Source organism: Suncus etruscus, chromosome 15 (assembly GCF_024139225.1).
Source record: "Suncus etruscus isolate mSunEtr1 chromosome 15, mSunEtr1.pri.cur, whole genome shotgun sequence".
In the NCBI taxonomy this organism is placed as follows: domain Eukaryota; kingdom Metazoa; phylum Chordata; class Mammalia; order Eulipotyphla; family Soricidae; genus Suncus; species Suncus etruscus.
Window position 1 is genome coordinate 92,744,693 of NC_064862.1, and position 16,537 is coordinate 92,761,229.

Here is a 16,537-nt window from a genome sequence, read left to right on the forward strand (position 1 = left end):
GCTCCCTCCTGCGATAGCGTGTCTGTTCAACTGTTGGTTGGACAGCAGGGACCCTCTGTCTCTGTCTGACTGTCTGTCCTACTGTGTCTCTGTCCCTTTGTCTCTGCTCCCACTGGCTCTGTTCTGCCCCACTCCTAGTCTGACGTCCTCTCCCAGTGTCCCTGCTGGGGAAAACCTTTGTTTTGTGGGGGCCACACCTAGCAGTGCTCTGGGGCTCAGGGTACCCTATGAGATGCTGGGGATCGAAATGGGGTTGGCTGTGTGCAAGAAAAACGCCTTCCCCTCTGTGCTCTCGCTCTGCCTCCACAGGAAAACCCTTGTCCCCTCAATCCCCCACCTCGTGTGGTTCTGAGCCTACCCCTGGACCCAGAGAGAGTCTCCACACCTCAATCTCTCTCCTTCCTGGGAGCTGGATCAGAGAGGGCGTGAGCCTGCCCGGCTCAGCCCAGCACAGCCTCACCTGTTGGCACCGCTCCTCGGCCGCCTTCCTGCCAGTCTCAGCCTGCTCGGCCCGGTCCAGGGCATTCTCCCTGTCCAGTTTCAGCATCTGCATCTTCTTCTTGATGGCCTCCATGGCGGGCGCGGCGGGCACAGCGGGCGGAGTGCGGGTGGCGGGCAGTGCCGGCCCTTATAGCCGGGCGGGCCCGATGAGCTGGAGGAGGCCCGAACCTGGGCGGCCGGGCCAGCTGCCACTCGCCCGCCCGCCCGCGGCCGTCTGCCCGCCCTGTGCTCTGAGCCCCAGGACTTGGCTGCTCCCGGCTCTGCCTTATTTGGGCCTCAGCTTCTCTTAGGAACTCCCAGGGCATGATCAGGCCTCAGTTTCCCCATCTGTGTCCAGGACCCTCTGTTCTTGTGGGCTGATCACACACACACACACACACACACACACACACACACACACACACACACACACACACACACACACACACAGAGTTCTCCTAGGCAGAAGCTATTGTTCTGTCTCCCAGTGCCTCTGATACCTGTTATTACTGTCAGTTTCTCCAACACACACACACACACACACACACACACACACACACACACACACACACACACACACAAGCTTCTATTCATCCTTCAAAACCCTGATTCAGCGGTCCCTTCCTCGAGAAAGGCCTCTTGGATTTGTGGGTTTTTATTTGTTTGTTTGGGGCCATATCTGGCAATGCTCAGGGTTTACTCCTGGCTCTGTGCTCAGGAATCACTCCTGGCAGTGCTCAGGGAACCCTATGGGCTGCCGGAGATCGAACCAGGGTCGGCCGCGTGTAAGGCAAATACCTTCCCCACTGTACTATCTCTCAGGCCCAGACCCTCCTGGATTTGTGCCGGTACACGGAGCCTTGTGCAGGGAGAGACTGAGGCCAGCACAAGGTGGACTCGTCCACTCACCCACTGCCTTTCCCCTTTCCTGCTTGTCGGCTCCTTCCTGCTTTGTGGGGAATGACAAGGTCCCCTGTCCCCAAGCTGTGCTGTACTCTGCTGAGTCCCCTCCACCCTTTTCCTGGACGGTACGGTTTGTGTGTTGAGGGAGAGGCAGAGGAAGGAGGTGTGTGGGGACAGCCAGCTCAGTCCCAGAGTAGATTTGGGGTGCTCAGGCTCCTTGCCAGGAATGAGTCCCCTCCCTCTGTGTCCTGGACTTGGGGACACATGAATCGTCTTTGCTCTAGGCCGAGGACCACTGTGTGTGCTGTGAGGGAGGGGTTCTGGATCCCCGTCTGCCCGCAGCCTCCCGGCCAGTCTGGGCTTCCACTTGGGCGTGGCCGCTGGCTTGCTGCCAGAGCAGGATTCGAACTCGGGTCACTGCACCTACCCCATCAGCCATCCTGCTGACCTGGGGGCAGGGAAGCTGTGTGCTGGAGTGGGAGGAGGCGGCTGAGCGGAGCTGGGTGAGTGCCCGTTCGTCTGTCCATCTGCCCGTCCGTGCCAGTCAGTGCTGAAAAACAGGCCCGACCACAAGCCTGGGGTAATAAGTGGTGATCAGGGTTCTCCCAGTGCCCGCCCTGCCCTGGGCCCGCCAGCCCTGCCCTGCCCTCTGCCGCTTTCTCCTGGACCCTTGCTGGCCAGGCTGCCTGTCACCGTCACTGCAGGCCCTGCATCTCCTTGGCGCCTTCCCTGACCTCCCCTCTGGGCCCTTTGGGGCCCCACAGAGCCCCGACCATCCGGCATTTCCAGAGTCCGCATGGTGGAGAGGGAGTGGCCAGAAGCTGAGCAATGTTTCTTTTCTTTTTTCTTTCTTTATATTTTTATTTATTTGTTTATATTTTATTTAATTATTTAGTTTTTTGGGTCCTACCCGGCAGCGCCCAGGGGTTCCTCCTGGCTCTCTGCTCAGACATCGCTCCTGGCAGGCTCAGGGGACCCTATGGGATACCGGGATTCAAACCACCCACCTTCTGCATGCAAGGCAAATGCCCTACCTCCGTTCTATCTCTCTGGCCCCCTCCTCGGAAGACTTTTGTGAAATATTTTTTATTTTGCTACTGTTTGTTTTGTTTCTGAGTCACATCCGGTGGTGTTCAGGACTTATTCCTAACTGTGTGCTCAGGGATCGCTCCTGTTGGGCTCAAGGGGCCTTATGAGATGCTGGGGATTGAACCCAAGTTGGCCATGTGCAAGGTAAATGCCCTCCACATTGTGCTTTTATCCTGGCTCTGATAGATATGGGAATCCATTGAACCACCGTGGAGAATTCTAGAAGAAAACGTACAGGGGGTGAATAGATGAAACTGAGCGTGTCTGATGGTGGAGGCAGCCAGCCACGAGCTCCAAGTTCTGCACTGGAGACTCAGGATATTGATGACTCTGAGCTGAATGGGGACCCCAAGAAGGTTGGGGAGAGGGCTGGACACCCACATAGACAAATGGACAGATGGACAGACTGACTCTGGGCAGGCAACATCCTCCAAATTGAGGGTTTGTCAGGGTTCAATGATGACCAGCAAGACAGAGAAGGAAGGTCCTTCCTACGTCCCTGAAGTCGCTCTCTTGTGTGTACTCACGGCCGCTGACTTCGAGGACAAAAATTCAGGTCAAAGGTCTCTGGGGTAAATCAGTCAGTCCCTTGATGTTCTCGAGCAGCAGTCCAAGATTGGCTGTCATGAAGGCCACAGAGAGGAAGGACACACTAGAGGGATGCTCAACGTTTTCACGACTTGCAGGCAAAACAACCAAAGTGTTGCCTTAGTCTGTGCTGGGAGGGACTCACAGGTGTTCTGGTGGACAGAACATCAGGGATCTTTGGGCCGTGTGTTCCCGGAGAAGTCAGAGTCTTGCTTCCGGCCCTGGATCTGAGTATCGGTGAATAGAGAGGAACTTAGATATGGGTCATGTTAGTGGTAGGAGACAAATACTGCAAATCAAGTCGACTCTGGGGTAGGAGAGTATTGGGTGCGGATCCTACCTGTGGTTCTAAAACTGCCCCCCCCCTTTTTGGCCGCACTGGAGGTGTTCAGGGGCTCCTCCTGGCTCTGCGCTCAGAAATTGCCCCTAGGCCCAGGAGACCATATGGGATGCCAAGGATTGAATCTGTGTGCATCCTGGGTTGGCCACGTGCAAAGCAAATGCCCTACTGCTGTGTTATCACTCCAGCCCTGAAATTTTGCTTTTTGAGATTTGTTTGTTTTGGAGCCACACCTGGCTGTGCTCAGAGGTTATACTCCAAGCTCTGTGCTCAGGAATCACTCTTGACAGGCTCAGGGGACTCTAGGAGGTGCCGGGGATAGAGCCCAGGTCAGCGGCATGCAAGGCAAAATCCCTCTTTCCACTGTACTATTGCTCCCGCCCTGAAACTTTGTATTTTTGTGTTTCCTATAGTAGCTAGATATGAATTTTCTTCTGTTTTTTTTTTTTTTTTCAGTGACACCCAGAGATGTTCAGGGGTTACTCCTGGCTCTGCGCTCTGGAATCACTCCTGACAGGACTCCAGGGACACTACGGGATGCTTGGATCGAATCAGGGTCAGCCACGTGCAAGGTGCAAGGCAAACGCCCTCTTCACTGTGCTATTGATCAGGCCCCAAATCTGAGTCTTAAGGAAAGTGTGGCTTGAGTCCTGGGCATTTCCTTGTGACAGTGGACACGGCTGGATGCAGCGCATGTGCCAGGGGTCAGGGATCCTGTGGATCCCCAATGAGCTTCTTGTTAGTGGACTCAGTGTCTAAGAAGGGCTGGAGCTATAGTATAGCGGGGAGGGCATTTGCCTGGCACTCGGCCAACCTGGGTTCGAGCCCTGGCATCCTATAGGATCCCCCGAGCCTGCCAGGAGTGATTCCTGAGTGCAGAGCCACGAGTAACCCTTGACTGCCACCGGGTGTGACCCCAGACAAACAAACACACAAAAATAGTGTCTAAGATGCCTAAGCCCAGCAGTTGGCCAGGTGGACTAGAGTCAAACAAGTCAGAACCATGAAGAATTAGGACTGAAAAGGGACATTCAGGACAGCACAGGTGGGTGATGCGAGGATTTCCCTGTTCTTTGGTCACCGAGTAAAGGCCGGTTTCCGGCCGACCAGGGCCGCCAGGGCGCCCTTCATGTCCTTGTTCCGGAGGCTGTAGATGAAGGGGTTCATCATGGGGGTCACCACCGTGTACATCACCGCAGCCACCGTGTCCTTCTGGGCCGTGTGCAAGGACGTGGGGTTGAAATACACCCCGATGAGGGTCCCGTAGAAGAGGGACACCACGGAGAGGTGGGAGCCGCAGGTGGAGAAGGCCTTCTGCTTGCCTGTCCGCGACGGGATCCTCAGCACGGCGGCGAAGATGTTGGAGTAGGAGACCAGGATGCCCATGAAGGGGACGAAGAGCGGCAGGGCGCCCACGGTGTTCAGGGTGATGTTGATGAGGGACGTGTCGGAGCAGACCAGCTTGAGCAGCGGGCTGACGTCGCAGAAGAAGTGGGGCACCCGGTTGTGGGCGCAGAAGGAGAGCTGGGCCATGAGCACGGTGTGGACCAGGGCGTTTCCCAGGGCCCCGGCCCAGGACGCCCCCACCAGCAGGACGCACACCAGCGGCGTCATGGTCGTGGCGTAGTGCAGGGGGTGGCAGATGGCCGCGTAGCGGTCATAGGCCATGGCGCCCAGCAGGAAGCTGTCGATGCAGATGAACCAGATGAAGAAGAACATCTGGGTGAGGCAGCCCACGTACGAGATGGTCCTGCGGCCCGTGACGTGGTTCACCAGCATCTTGGGGACCGTGGTGGTGGTGAAGCAGACGTCCACGGAGGCCAGGTTGGCCAGGAAGAAGTACATGGGGGTGTGGAGCCGGGCGTCGGTGACGATGGCCAGGACGATGAGCAGGTTCCCCAGCCCCGTGACCAGGTACATGCTCAGGAAGAGGAGGAACAGCAGCCGCTGCTCCCCGGGGTCCTCCGAGAGCCCCAGGAGGAGGAATTCGGAGATTTCTGTGTAGTTCCTGGCTGCCATGGCCAATCTGGAGCAAGGGAGAGAGGAAGCAAGTCACAGACCCTGGTCCCCGGATCTCAGAGGAGCCCCACAGGGTCTGTCTCCTGCTCGTCCTGGAGCAGTTCCCCGTGCCAGAGTCTCCGTGGGCTCAGCACCCAGCACCCAGTTCCACGGACGCCCCTTCATCTAGAAAACGGTCCAGAGAGGGCCAGTCTGTTGTCCTCAGTGTTTTGGCTAGTCCTGGTTTTAGGTACTAAGGAGGAGGGGTCCTGGAGAGAGAGAGGCCAGGGCTCTAATTGCTGGCCTTACCACACTGATCTGGGTCCGATCCTTGGTAACCCTCGAGGGTCCCCCCCCCCAAGCCCTGCCAGGAGTGATCCCTGAGTTCAGAGCTGTGAGTCAGCCCTGAGCACGGCGGGGTATGGCCTCCTCAGAATACAAACATGAACATACGGGCTGGAGAGAGGGGGCAGAGGGGAGTGCGCTTGCTGTGCATAGGGCTGACCTGGGTTTGATCCTTGGAACTCCATAGGGTCCTCTGAGCACTGTCTGGAGTAACTCCTGAGTGCAGAGCCAGGAGTAACTCTGAGCGTTGCTGGGTGTAGCCACCCTCCAACCCCCCCAAAAACAAGAAAACAAAAAAAGAGAGACAGAGAGAGAGATGCTGAGTGACAAAAAAAGACGTACATACAGACAGATGGAGAGAGACAGGTAGAAAGGGAGATGGAGAGAGACATAGAGAGAGAGACAGAGACAAAGATTCACAGAGACAGAGACTCACCGAGAGACAAAGATAGTCACATGCAGAGAGGCAGAGACAGCCAGACTCACAGATGGAGAGATGGACACAGGCAGATGGAGAGAGACAGACAGAGACACGCAGACACAGCTATGGAGAGTCAAAGACAGAGAAAGACGGAAGCAGAGACTCACAGAGACGGAGAGACAGAGGCTGAGAAGCAGCACAGGGCTGATGAGTGCAGTGACTGTTCTGAAGTCCGGGAGCCTGAGCTATGTTCTGGGTTGCCACCCAGACCTTGCTGCTCTCCCCTATGCTCACGATGGTCACCCCGAACCCTCGGGAGTGAGAGCAGGAGGGGCAGACCCAGGTCCCCATCTCAGGAGTTTAGGGCTGCACGTCTGGTCTGAGCCTGGTCTTTCTGTTGTCCGCAGTCCCAACACAGCTGTCCTGGTCCCTGCCTGTCCCCCCACCCCCACCTCTCTCCTCAGACTATCTGTGTATGTGGGACCCCAGACTCAACTCTCCCAGATGAAATGCTTCCCCCCACAGATAAAATTTCACTAGCCACTATTTGGATCCACGGCTAGACTTTCCCTCCTCATGTTTCCTCCCGGGGGGGGGGGTATCACACCCCACCCTGTGTCCCATTCCCTCTGGGCCCATCATCCTTCACCCCAGACCACACCAGACCAGGAGCTGGACTCTCTCCCAGGACCCACATGCTTCGGAGTTTCTGTTTCCCCGTTGGCATCGCCCAGACCAGAGAGGTGAAGAGGCTGCCCTGAGCTAACACAGCAACCCTGGACGAGCTCCCTGTGTCCCCTCACCTGTGCAGGTGTCTTCAGGAGGAGGGGCAGCTTTCTTCGAGAATGTCCGGGCAGAGGCAGCGGTGGCTAGTCTCACAGGTGCAGCCCGGGACCCAGCAATGCCCGATTTACCCTCCGCCCTCGCCCCTCGGGCTGGTCCCCGGTGCCTTGTTAGGGTGCCTGCTAATTGTCCCTCCACGCCGTCCCTCTGCGCCCGAGCCTGGGGAGGAGTTGAGGGCAGCTCGGGGACGATCTCTCTGTCCCCGACACGTGAGTGGCAGGTGTCCTGGGGAATCACCCCTGAGCCTCCTAGAGTGGAAACTTCTAGACTTCTCAGGGCTGCCTGATGCTCTGTTGTTAGGTGACACCCTGTTTTACCCAAAACAAAGATTATCCCTGTTTTGTTGGTTTTTATTTTTTGTATCTGTTTGTTTACAACTTGGGCTCACCCAAAACAAAGATAGTCTTCTGTGTAAACCTGGGAGGGACTGGCTCAGTATGGCCTGAGCTATCTGCCCTTACTATGTCCTTACTCCCTCACTTGGGGGTGGTGTCTGGAGTCAATAAAAGAACAGTTCTGGCAGCAGTAACCCCATACGAGGTAGAAGATTGCCAGATATACGTGTTTCGTGGTAAGCCTGGTTTAGATTATTTCATGCGTACCCTGATTCAGACTCATTCACCTGGGGTTGGAGATACGGCACATGGGGTGATTTTACTCCCGGGATGCTTATGGGTCCTTTATGCTGGGAGCAATGTCAGCAAATGGTTGATTTGAATTTTACATCCTTAAATGAGAAACAAATAAACAGACAGACAATAACCCTTCTTGTCTTACCACCATCATTTGGCAATCAGATTTTATGTTGACTAAGAGTGTATTTGGAACTGGAGTGTAGACTGGACGTGGGTTCCAGGTGTCCGTTTAGAGTGGACATGGGTCCCTACCACCTTGTCATCTCCGTTCAGTGGATCCTCTATTGCTTCCGTGCTCTTGGAAGAGTGGCAGGTGAAGTGCTCCCATGCAAAGGAGCTCTCTCCATTCTCCAGTTACTGCTGTTTTGGAAGGTTTGGGGAGAGAGATGAAATTCTCAGGATTTTGGCTGAAATAGCACAGTGGGGAGGGCGTTTGCCTTTCACACGCTGACCCTGGTTTGGCCTCCGACATCCCTGATGGTCCCTAGAGCCTGCCAGGACTGACTCAGAAGTGTGGAGCCAGGAAGTAACCCCTGAACACTGTCTGCTATTGCCCCAAAGTAAACAAAAACGAACACACAAAATACAAAAACAAAAAAGCAAACGAAAATTCTTGTTTGTTCTTTTTCATGCATGGCCACTAGGTGGCACCATTCCTCTGTGTGTGTGTGTGTGTGTGTGTGTGTGTGTGTGTGTGTGTGTGTATCTTGTGCATATATGGAAGTATGGGCTTGAAGGCATGTACTTTTGTGTGTGAGTGTACATGTGTGTCTCTGTGTGTATGTATGCATATGAGTTTGTGAATGGTGTGTGAATGTATCTGTGTTTCTAAGTGGGCATGTGTGTCATTCTGTGGGTGAACGCACTAGTACACATGTACATATGGATATCTACATGGATGAGTTTTTGTATGTGCGTGAGTGTATTCATGTGGAGTTATAAAAATACACTTACAGGGGGCCAGAGAGATAGCACAGCGGTAGGGCTTTTGCCTTGCATGCAGCCGATGCAGGACGGACGGTGATTTGAATCCTGGCATCCCCTGTGCCTGTCAGGAGCAATTTCTGAGCAAAGATCCAAGAGTAACTAACCCCTGAGTGCCGCCGCCGGGTATGACCTCCCAAACAAACGATATATATATATATATATATATATATTATATATATATAATATATATATATATTATATATATAATATATATTATATATATAATATATATAATATATATATATTATATATATATACTTACAGGGGCCAGAGTGATGGCAAAGCAGGGAGGGTGTTTGCCTTGCATGTGCCAACCCAGGTTTGATCCCTGGCATCCCATAGGGTCTCTTGAGTCTGCCAGGAGTGATTCCTGAGCACAGAGCCAGGACAATCCTAGAGTACTATCGGCTGTGGCCCTGAAACAAACAAACAAACAAATATATGTCTGTGTGTGTTTATAAATTTAATTTTTATTTTCATGTTTTTGGGCTACACCCAGCAGTGCTCAGGGGTTACTCCTGCAGGCTTTTTGGGACCATCTGGGGTGTTAGGGATTGACCCTGAATTGTCCTCAGCTGGGATCCAGACTCCAGGTGGAGGGCCTCGACCTCCTGACCGCAGCTCCTTCCACCTCTCTGCTTTTCAACTGGTTTCACCTCCGTTTTACCCTTGACTTATTTTTTGGGGGGGGGGGTGTCATGTCTGGTCACTCCTCATGGTGTGCTTAGGGGACCCTGTTGTGCTGGGGATTAAACTCAGGTCTTCAGCACGAACGTGGTAGCATAACACAGCCCATTGAGCTAGCTAACTCTCTGGCCCCTGGATTGACTACTTATATTTATTTCCAGAAATTTTTCTTTTTGTCATAATAGTTACATCTTTTACCAACAGAGCTCTCTGCATCTTCCTTCCTCCCTCCCTCCTTCCCTCCTTCCCTCCTTCCCTCCCTCCCTTCCTTCCTCCTTCCCTCCCTCCCTCCCTTCCTTCCTTCCTTCCTTCCTTCCTTCCTTCCTTCCTTCCTTCCTTCCTTCCTTCCTTCCTTCCTTCCTTCCTACCTTCCTTCCTTCCTTCCTTCCTCCCTCTCTTCCTCCCTCCCTTCCTCCTGTCCTCCCTCCCTCCCTCCCTCCCTCCCTCCCTCCTTCCTTCCTTCCTTCCTTCCTTCCTTCCTTCCTTCCTTCCTTCCTTCCTTCCTTCCTTCCTTCCTTCCTTCCCCTTCCTTCCTTCCCCTCCCTCCCTCCCTCCCTCCCCTCCCTCCCTCCCTCCCTCCCCCCTTCCTTCCCTCCCTCCCTCCCTCCCTTCCCTCCCTCCCTCCCTTCCCTCCCTCCCTCCCTCCCTCCCTCCCTCCCTCCCTCCCTCCCTCCCCCTCCCTCCCTCCCTCCCCCTCCCTCCCTCCCTCCTCCCTCCCTTCTCCCTCCTTTCCTTCCTTCCTTTCCTCCTTCCTTCCTTCCTTCCTTCCTTCCTTCCTTCCTTCCTTCCTTCCTTCCTTCCTTCCTTCCTTCCTTCCTTCCTTCCTTCCTTCCTTCCTTCCTTCCTGGCAATGCTCAGGGGTTACTCCTGGGCCTGTACTCAAAATCAGTCCTGGTGGTGCTCAGGAGACTCTATGTCTGAGATGTCTGCCTTATCTGCCATGCTAACTCTCCGGCCTCGAGATCTCTTAGTTCCTGCTAACATTTGTTGCTTCTTGTCTTTTGATAATAACCTTATAACATCAGATAGAAATTATGCTGTTGTTCTTTCTTTGGGTGTGGGGATTATGCTGGTTTATTCCTGACTCAGTGCTCAGGAATCATTCCTGATGAGTCTCAGGGCATCACAATGGGGTTCTGGGATTTGAACCTGGATTAATACAGGCAAATACCTACCCACTGTACCTGCCCTCTAGCCCAGAAGCTGAGATCTTACCCAGGTAAATTGTAGAGTTGCAATGAATTGTCCCCCTTCTACTTTTACTACAAAGTCCCAAGCTTAATCCCAAGATTTCTCATACCCTATTTAGTTTTTCCGTTCATTATTCAAGTCTTCAAGGTTTTCCATTGAGCTTCTATTGTTTATTTTTCAAAACAACTGTTTACAAAGTTGTTCAAAACACAGTGTTTTTCCTCCACAGATACAAAGTTGTTCATGATGGAGCTTCAGTCATACAGTGTACAGCACCTTTCACCAGTACACAGTTCCCACCACTGATGTCCCCAGTTTCCTACCCATCCTCACCCCTGCCTGTGTCTGTGGCAGACATTTTCCTTCTCTCTTTCTTTTTCTTTTGTTTTTCTTTTCTAGTTTTTGGGTCACACCTGGTGATGCTCAGGGGTTACTCCTGGCTATGTGTTCAGAAATTGCCCCTGGCTTGGGGGACCATATGGGATTCCAGGGGATCGAACCGCCGTCGGTCCTAGGCTAGCGCGTGCAAGGCAGATGCCCTACCGCTTGCGCCATCACTCCAGTCCCCCCTTTTTTATCTCTCTTCCTCCCCCTCACATAGAGACTGGTTTGCAATGTTGTTAAAAGTGGCATCGTACCTATCACTGTCCCTCCCTTCAGCACCCAGTTCTGGTCCAGTGTTCGCCCCCAACTCCCATGAGAATCTTTTGAAGAATCAAGGCTACATATTTAGCTATTTTGAGGGGACACTTTGGAGACACTTTTCCAAGGTCTGAGGGTCCTGCAGAAACACAATATTTTGACCTCGTGCTCTCTAGATTGTGGCCAGAAGGTGCCCCGAATGGGTCCAAGACATCTGCCAGTAGGCTTGGGTCTCATGTGGAGGGAAGGCGCAGACCCCACATTCAGAAGGCTTTGGGGATCGAGCTTGAACCACGGGCACGAATCAGCACCTCTCCGTGAGTGCAGGTCCTGGGAACGAAGCCTGCAGTGGAGCGCCTGGGTTCTCCCAACACCGTCACACCTGTCACGGGTGGGCATAACCCCTGCAGTGAATCTGTGTGGACCCCAGGGGGGTCAGGGATGCAGACAAACCACAGTCACTGCCCACATTTTTGGGGATTTCACAGAGACTCAGCTCTGGGGCAAAAGATAGGGGACCAGATTGGTGGTTGTGGGGCTGGAGCGAGAGCACAGTTAGGAGGGTGTTTGCCTTGCGTGCAGCTGACCTGGGTTCGACCCCTGGCATCCCATATGGTCCCACAGCCTTCCAGGAGTGATACCTGAGCATGGAGTCAGGAGAAATCCCTGGGTATCTTCCCCAAACAAAAAACAGCAACAGGGGCCAGAGCGGTGGGACAGCGATAAGGCATTTGCCTTGCATGCAGCTGATCTAGGATGGACGGTGGTTCGATTCCCAGCGTCCCATATGATCCTCGGAGCCAGGAGCAATTTCTGAGCCATAGCCAGGAATAACCCCAGGGCGTCAGCGGGTGTTGCCCCAAAACAAAAACAAAAGCAAAAACAGCAGCAACAACAAGAACAACAACTAGATTGTGGGTCCTTGGAGCTGGGAGCCAGGGCTTGGAGAGATGAAAGCCAGTGAGAGGACAGAGGTGAGCAGACCAACGGGTCATGGATGCTTTGAACGTTCTCAAAACAGTTTCCCAGAAGGTCAGCAATTGCTCCCACATGTGACTCCCACCTGGATGGAAAGAAAAGTCACTTGTGTCACTCAGAGGCACCAACACCTGGTAGGACAGGAAGGTCCAGAGGACCCGAAGACCCCAGCCCCAAGGCCCCAGGACCCTGGGCACCCCGGAGCCCAGGAGCAGAGGGAAAAAGTCCAGCAAGGACCGAGATTACCTTGTCTCCAAAGATGGGGCGCAAGGGACGGCTTGGAGGCCAATTAGCAGGAGCCCTAACAAGGCTCGGGGGACGGAGTGGAGGGGTGAAGGTGCAGGTAAATCGGCACCAGTGGGTCCCCAGGATGCTCCTGCGGGACTCAGACCTGCTCCACGACCCAGCTCAGCCCTGGACGCTCTCGGGAAGAGTTGCCACTGCCCTTGCAGACACCTGCACAGGTGAGGGGGGCCCGGGGCGCCCAGTCCTGGCTTCTCTGCAGCCTCTCCGAGCTCAGCTCCATAAACTCGGGTGCATTTGGGATCAATTGGAGGCTCCAAAGGGGAGGTGGAAGTGTGTGACTGGTCATTGCACGGCAGAGCTGAAGAGTTACAGAACGAGAGAGAGAGAGAGAGAGAGCGTGAGTGAGTGAGTGAGCAAGAGAGAGAGATGTAATGTTGAGTGGTTGCTGGTGAGAGAGAGAGAAGAGAGAGGACAGAGAGAGGTGATGTTGGGCGGTTTCTGGTTTGAGACTGAAAAAAGCAAGAAGAGAAAGAGGAGGCAGATGGAGGGGGAGAAAGCGAGAGAGCAAGATAGTGTTGGGTGATTTCTGGTGAGAGATGAGAAAGAAGAGAGAGAGACGGTGTTGGGTTTGAGAGAGAGAGAGAAGAGAGGGAAGAAATAGAAATAAGAGGGTTGGTATTGGGTGGTTTTGAGTTTGAGAGAGAGGGAGAGAGGGGAGAAAAAAGAGAGAAGTGGTGTTGAGCAGTTGCTGGTTTGAGATAAGAGAAAGGAGAAAGAGAAGGAAGAGAGGGAGAGAAGTGAGAGGGCGAGAGAGGGAAGAGGGAGAGAAAGAGGGAGAGAGAGGGAAGAGAGGGAGAGAGGGAGAAAGAAGAAAAGAGAGGAGAGAGAGGGCAGAGAGGAAGAGAGGAAGAGAGAGAGAGAGAGGGCGAGGGAGAGAGGGGGAGAGGGAAAGAGAGAAAGGGAGAGAGAGAGGGGGAGAGAGACAGGGAGAGATAGAGGGAAAGAGAGAAGAGGGAAAGAGAGGGAGAGAAAGTGGGAGAGAGAGGGAGAGAGAGGGGGAAAGAAGGAGAAAAAGGGAGAGAGAGAGGGACGGTGCTAGGCAGTTGCTGGTTCTCTGCGCCTTGTTCCCCGTGACCAAGCTACAAAGGCTCCAACTCCTGCTCAGGTGAGATGCAACAGTGCCTGGTCCAGGAGCGATGCCCACAGAGTGCCCGATGTCGAGATGGGGAGAGGCAGAGCAGTGCCCTCTGGGTGGCGCCCAGGTGGAGATGGAGCCAGAGGCGCAAGCCTGAAGCCCGAGACAGCCACGGGGACCCAGCCCACAAGTACCCAGAGGCCAGTGTGAAACCTTGGCACATGCCAGGCTTGAAGCTGTCTGGGTCTCCCGGATGCCAGGCATGCGCTGGACCATGAATACGTGGACGTGTGTGTGTGAGAGTGTTGTTTGTAAGATCACAAGGTTTTTGTGTTCGTTTTTGTTTTGCACACTCCACTGTGCTCCTGGGCTACTTGTTTTGCTCTCAGAATCATTCCTGGCTGGAGAGATAGCACATGCGGCCGTGTGACTCATTCAATCTCAGGCATCCCATATATGGTCCCCAGAGCCTGCCAGGAACGGCTTCTGAGCACAGAGCCAGGAGTAACCCCTGAGCACTGCTGGGGGTGGTGCAACCGCCCCGAAAAGAAATCATTCCTGGTGGTGCTCAGGGGACCCCATGGGATACTGAGGATCGAACCTGGGTTGGCTGCATGCAAGGCAAAGGCTCTTCCTGCTGTGCTATAGCTCCAGCGATAGTGTTTTAAGGAGCACAGGCCATAACCTGTCCAGAATACAGCGCTACTTATATCCTAGCCTGATCCAATCGACACTTCCTCGAACTGTTCCTCTCACCCATCACCTGAATCTTTCCTTTTTTGGGGGATGGGGTGGGGGGCACACTTAGCAGCGCTCAGGGGTTACTCCTGGCTCTGTGCTCAGAAATCTATCTTGGCAGGCTTGGATGCGGGGATTGAACCTGGGTCTGTCCTGGATCGGCTGCGTGCGAGGCAAATGCCCTACCACTGTGCTATCTCTCTGGCCCCCAAACTGAATCTCTCTTGCTTTTCCTCTCTGTGTTTCACACCTTCTTCTTCTGGGGGACATTTAGGTCCTTTTTAGACCTGAGCTACTGTCAATAAGGCTTCAGTGACCTCATAGTAGGAACACCCCTTTTGATGGTCAATTTCAACCTTCTGATTAATTCTGAGAGTGTAATTGGGGCAACAGTCTTTGGTCCTTAGTGTGTCTGAACCAAGACTCGTTTGACTTCCAGAACGGGCCTGCTCAGCTCAAGTTCCCTTAATTTAATTAGAGGGCTGCTTAGTTTTATGACTCTTGTCCCTGTGGTGTGTCGTGGGTGTATCTGACGAACTCTAGGGCTCAATTATTTAACTTTAGGCATCATCAAGCAGAATATCTTTTAGACAAAATTGATTAATAATATCCCCTGAAGATCTCACTTGTTTTGGGGGCCAGAGCTGGAAGGATGTTTGCTATGGAAGCCGGGCTGACCCAGGTTTGATCTCCAGCATCCTAGATGGTCCCTTAAGCACCACCAGGAGTGACTCAAGAGTAAAAAATAAAAGTAAAAAAGCAACCCAAAATGAAAATAAAAAACAAATGGGTGAGGGTTTGGGTTCAGGACTGAAGCAAGGAGAAGGGCTAAAAATTTTCCAGAACTTGGGGCTGAAGAGATAACACAGTGGTAGGGCATTTGCCTTGCATGCGGCCAACCTAGGAGATAGTAGTTCAATCCCCAGTATCCCATATGGTCTCCCAAGCCTGCCAGGGGTGATTTCTGAGCTCCGAGACAGAAGTAACCCCTGAGCGCCACTGGATGTGATCCAAAAACCAAACCCCCCAAAGAAAAAAGAACAGAAAGTTTCCAGAACCATGAATAGTGCTCCCTCATCCCCAGCTCCACTTTCTTTGTCCAGGATCCATATTGGCTATGAAAGGGGAAAACCTCACCCAGGTCACTGAGTTCATCCTCTTGGGGCTCTCCGAGGACCCTGGGGAGCAGCGGCTGCTGTTCCTCCTCTTCCTGAGCATGTACCTGGTCACAGGGCTGGGGAACCTGCTCATCATCCTGGCCATCATCACTGATGCCCGGCTCCACACCCCCATGTACTTCTTCCTGGCCAACCTGGCCTTCGTGGACATTTGCTTCACCACCACCACTGTCCCCAAGACGCTGGTGAACCATGTCACAGGTCACAGGGGGATCCCGTATGCCGGCTGCCTCACCCAGACCTTCTTCTTTATCTGGTTTGCTGGAATCGACAGCTTCCTGCTGGCCGCCATGGCCTATGACCGCTACGAGGCCATCTGCCACCCCCTGCACTATGCCACGTCTGTGACCCCGCAGCTCTGCAGCCTCCTGGTGGGGGCATCCTGGTTCACAGCTTTCGGGAATGCTCTAACCCACACGGTTTCCCTGAGCCGCCTCTCCTTCTGCACCCACAACAAGGTCCCTCATTTCTTCTGTGACCTCAGCCCTCTGCTCAAGCTGGCCTGCTCTGACACCTTCCTCAACAACCTCATGGTGAACACCGTGGGCACCTTGACGGTCATTGTCCCCTTCGTGGGCATCCTGGTCTCCTACAGTTGCATCTTTGGGGCCGTGCTGAGGATCCCGTCTCGGACAGGCAAGCAGAAGGCCTTCTCCACCTGCGGCTCCCACCTCTCGGTGGTGTCCCTCTTCTATGGGACCCTCATTGGGGTGTATTTTAGCCCCACGTCCTCACACACGGCCCAGAAGGACACGGTGGCTGCGGTGATGTACACGGTGGTGACCCCCATGATGAACCCTTTCATCTACAGTCTCCGAAACAAGGACATGAAGGGGGCCCTGAGAGCCCTGGTCACCCGGAGACCGTTGTTTACTCAGTGACCAAGAACATTATGATATCTGAATGTCCAATTACTGGACCCACATTTTCCCTAAATTTCCTTTCATGTCTTCACTTAAAAATTACTTCCTGAGGGCCGGAGTGATGGCACAGCAGTAGGGCATTTGCTTTGCACGCGGCTGACCTAGGAGGGATCACAGTTCAATCCCCCAGGGTCCCATATGGTCCTCTGAGCCAGGAGTAATTTCTGACCCCAGAGCCAGGAGTAACCCC

The 16,537-nt window shown here is 53.7% G+C and overlaps 2 protein-coding genes across 2 annotated transcripts; one reads left to right on the plus strand and one right to left on the minus strand.

Annotated features, from left to right (window-relative positions):
* Positions 1-4,477: 4,477 nt before the first annotated feature.
* LOC126029445 (olfactory receptor 1F1-like) lies at positions 4,478-5,419 on the minus strand. Its single transcript, XM_049787720.1, has one exon. It carries the CDS (start codon positions 5,417-5,419, stop codon positions 4,478-4,480), a length of 942 nt encoding a protein of 313 aa, XP_049643677.1.
* A 9,944-nt stretch (positions 5,420-15,363) lies between these two features.
* On the plus strand, positions 15,364-16,305 carry LOC126029444 (olfactory receptor 1361-like). The gene has a single exon (XM_049787719.1). It carries the CDS (start codon positions 15,364-15,366, stop codon positions 16,303-16,305), a length of 942 nt encoding a protein of 313 aa, XP_049643676.1.
* Positions 16,306-16,537: the final 232 nt, after the last annotated feature.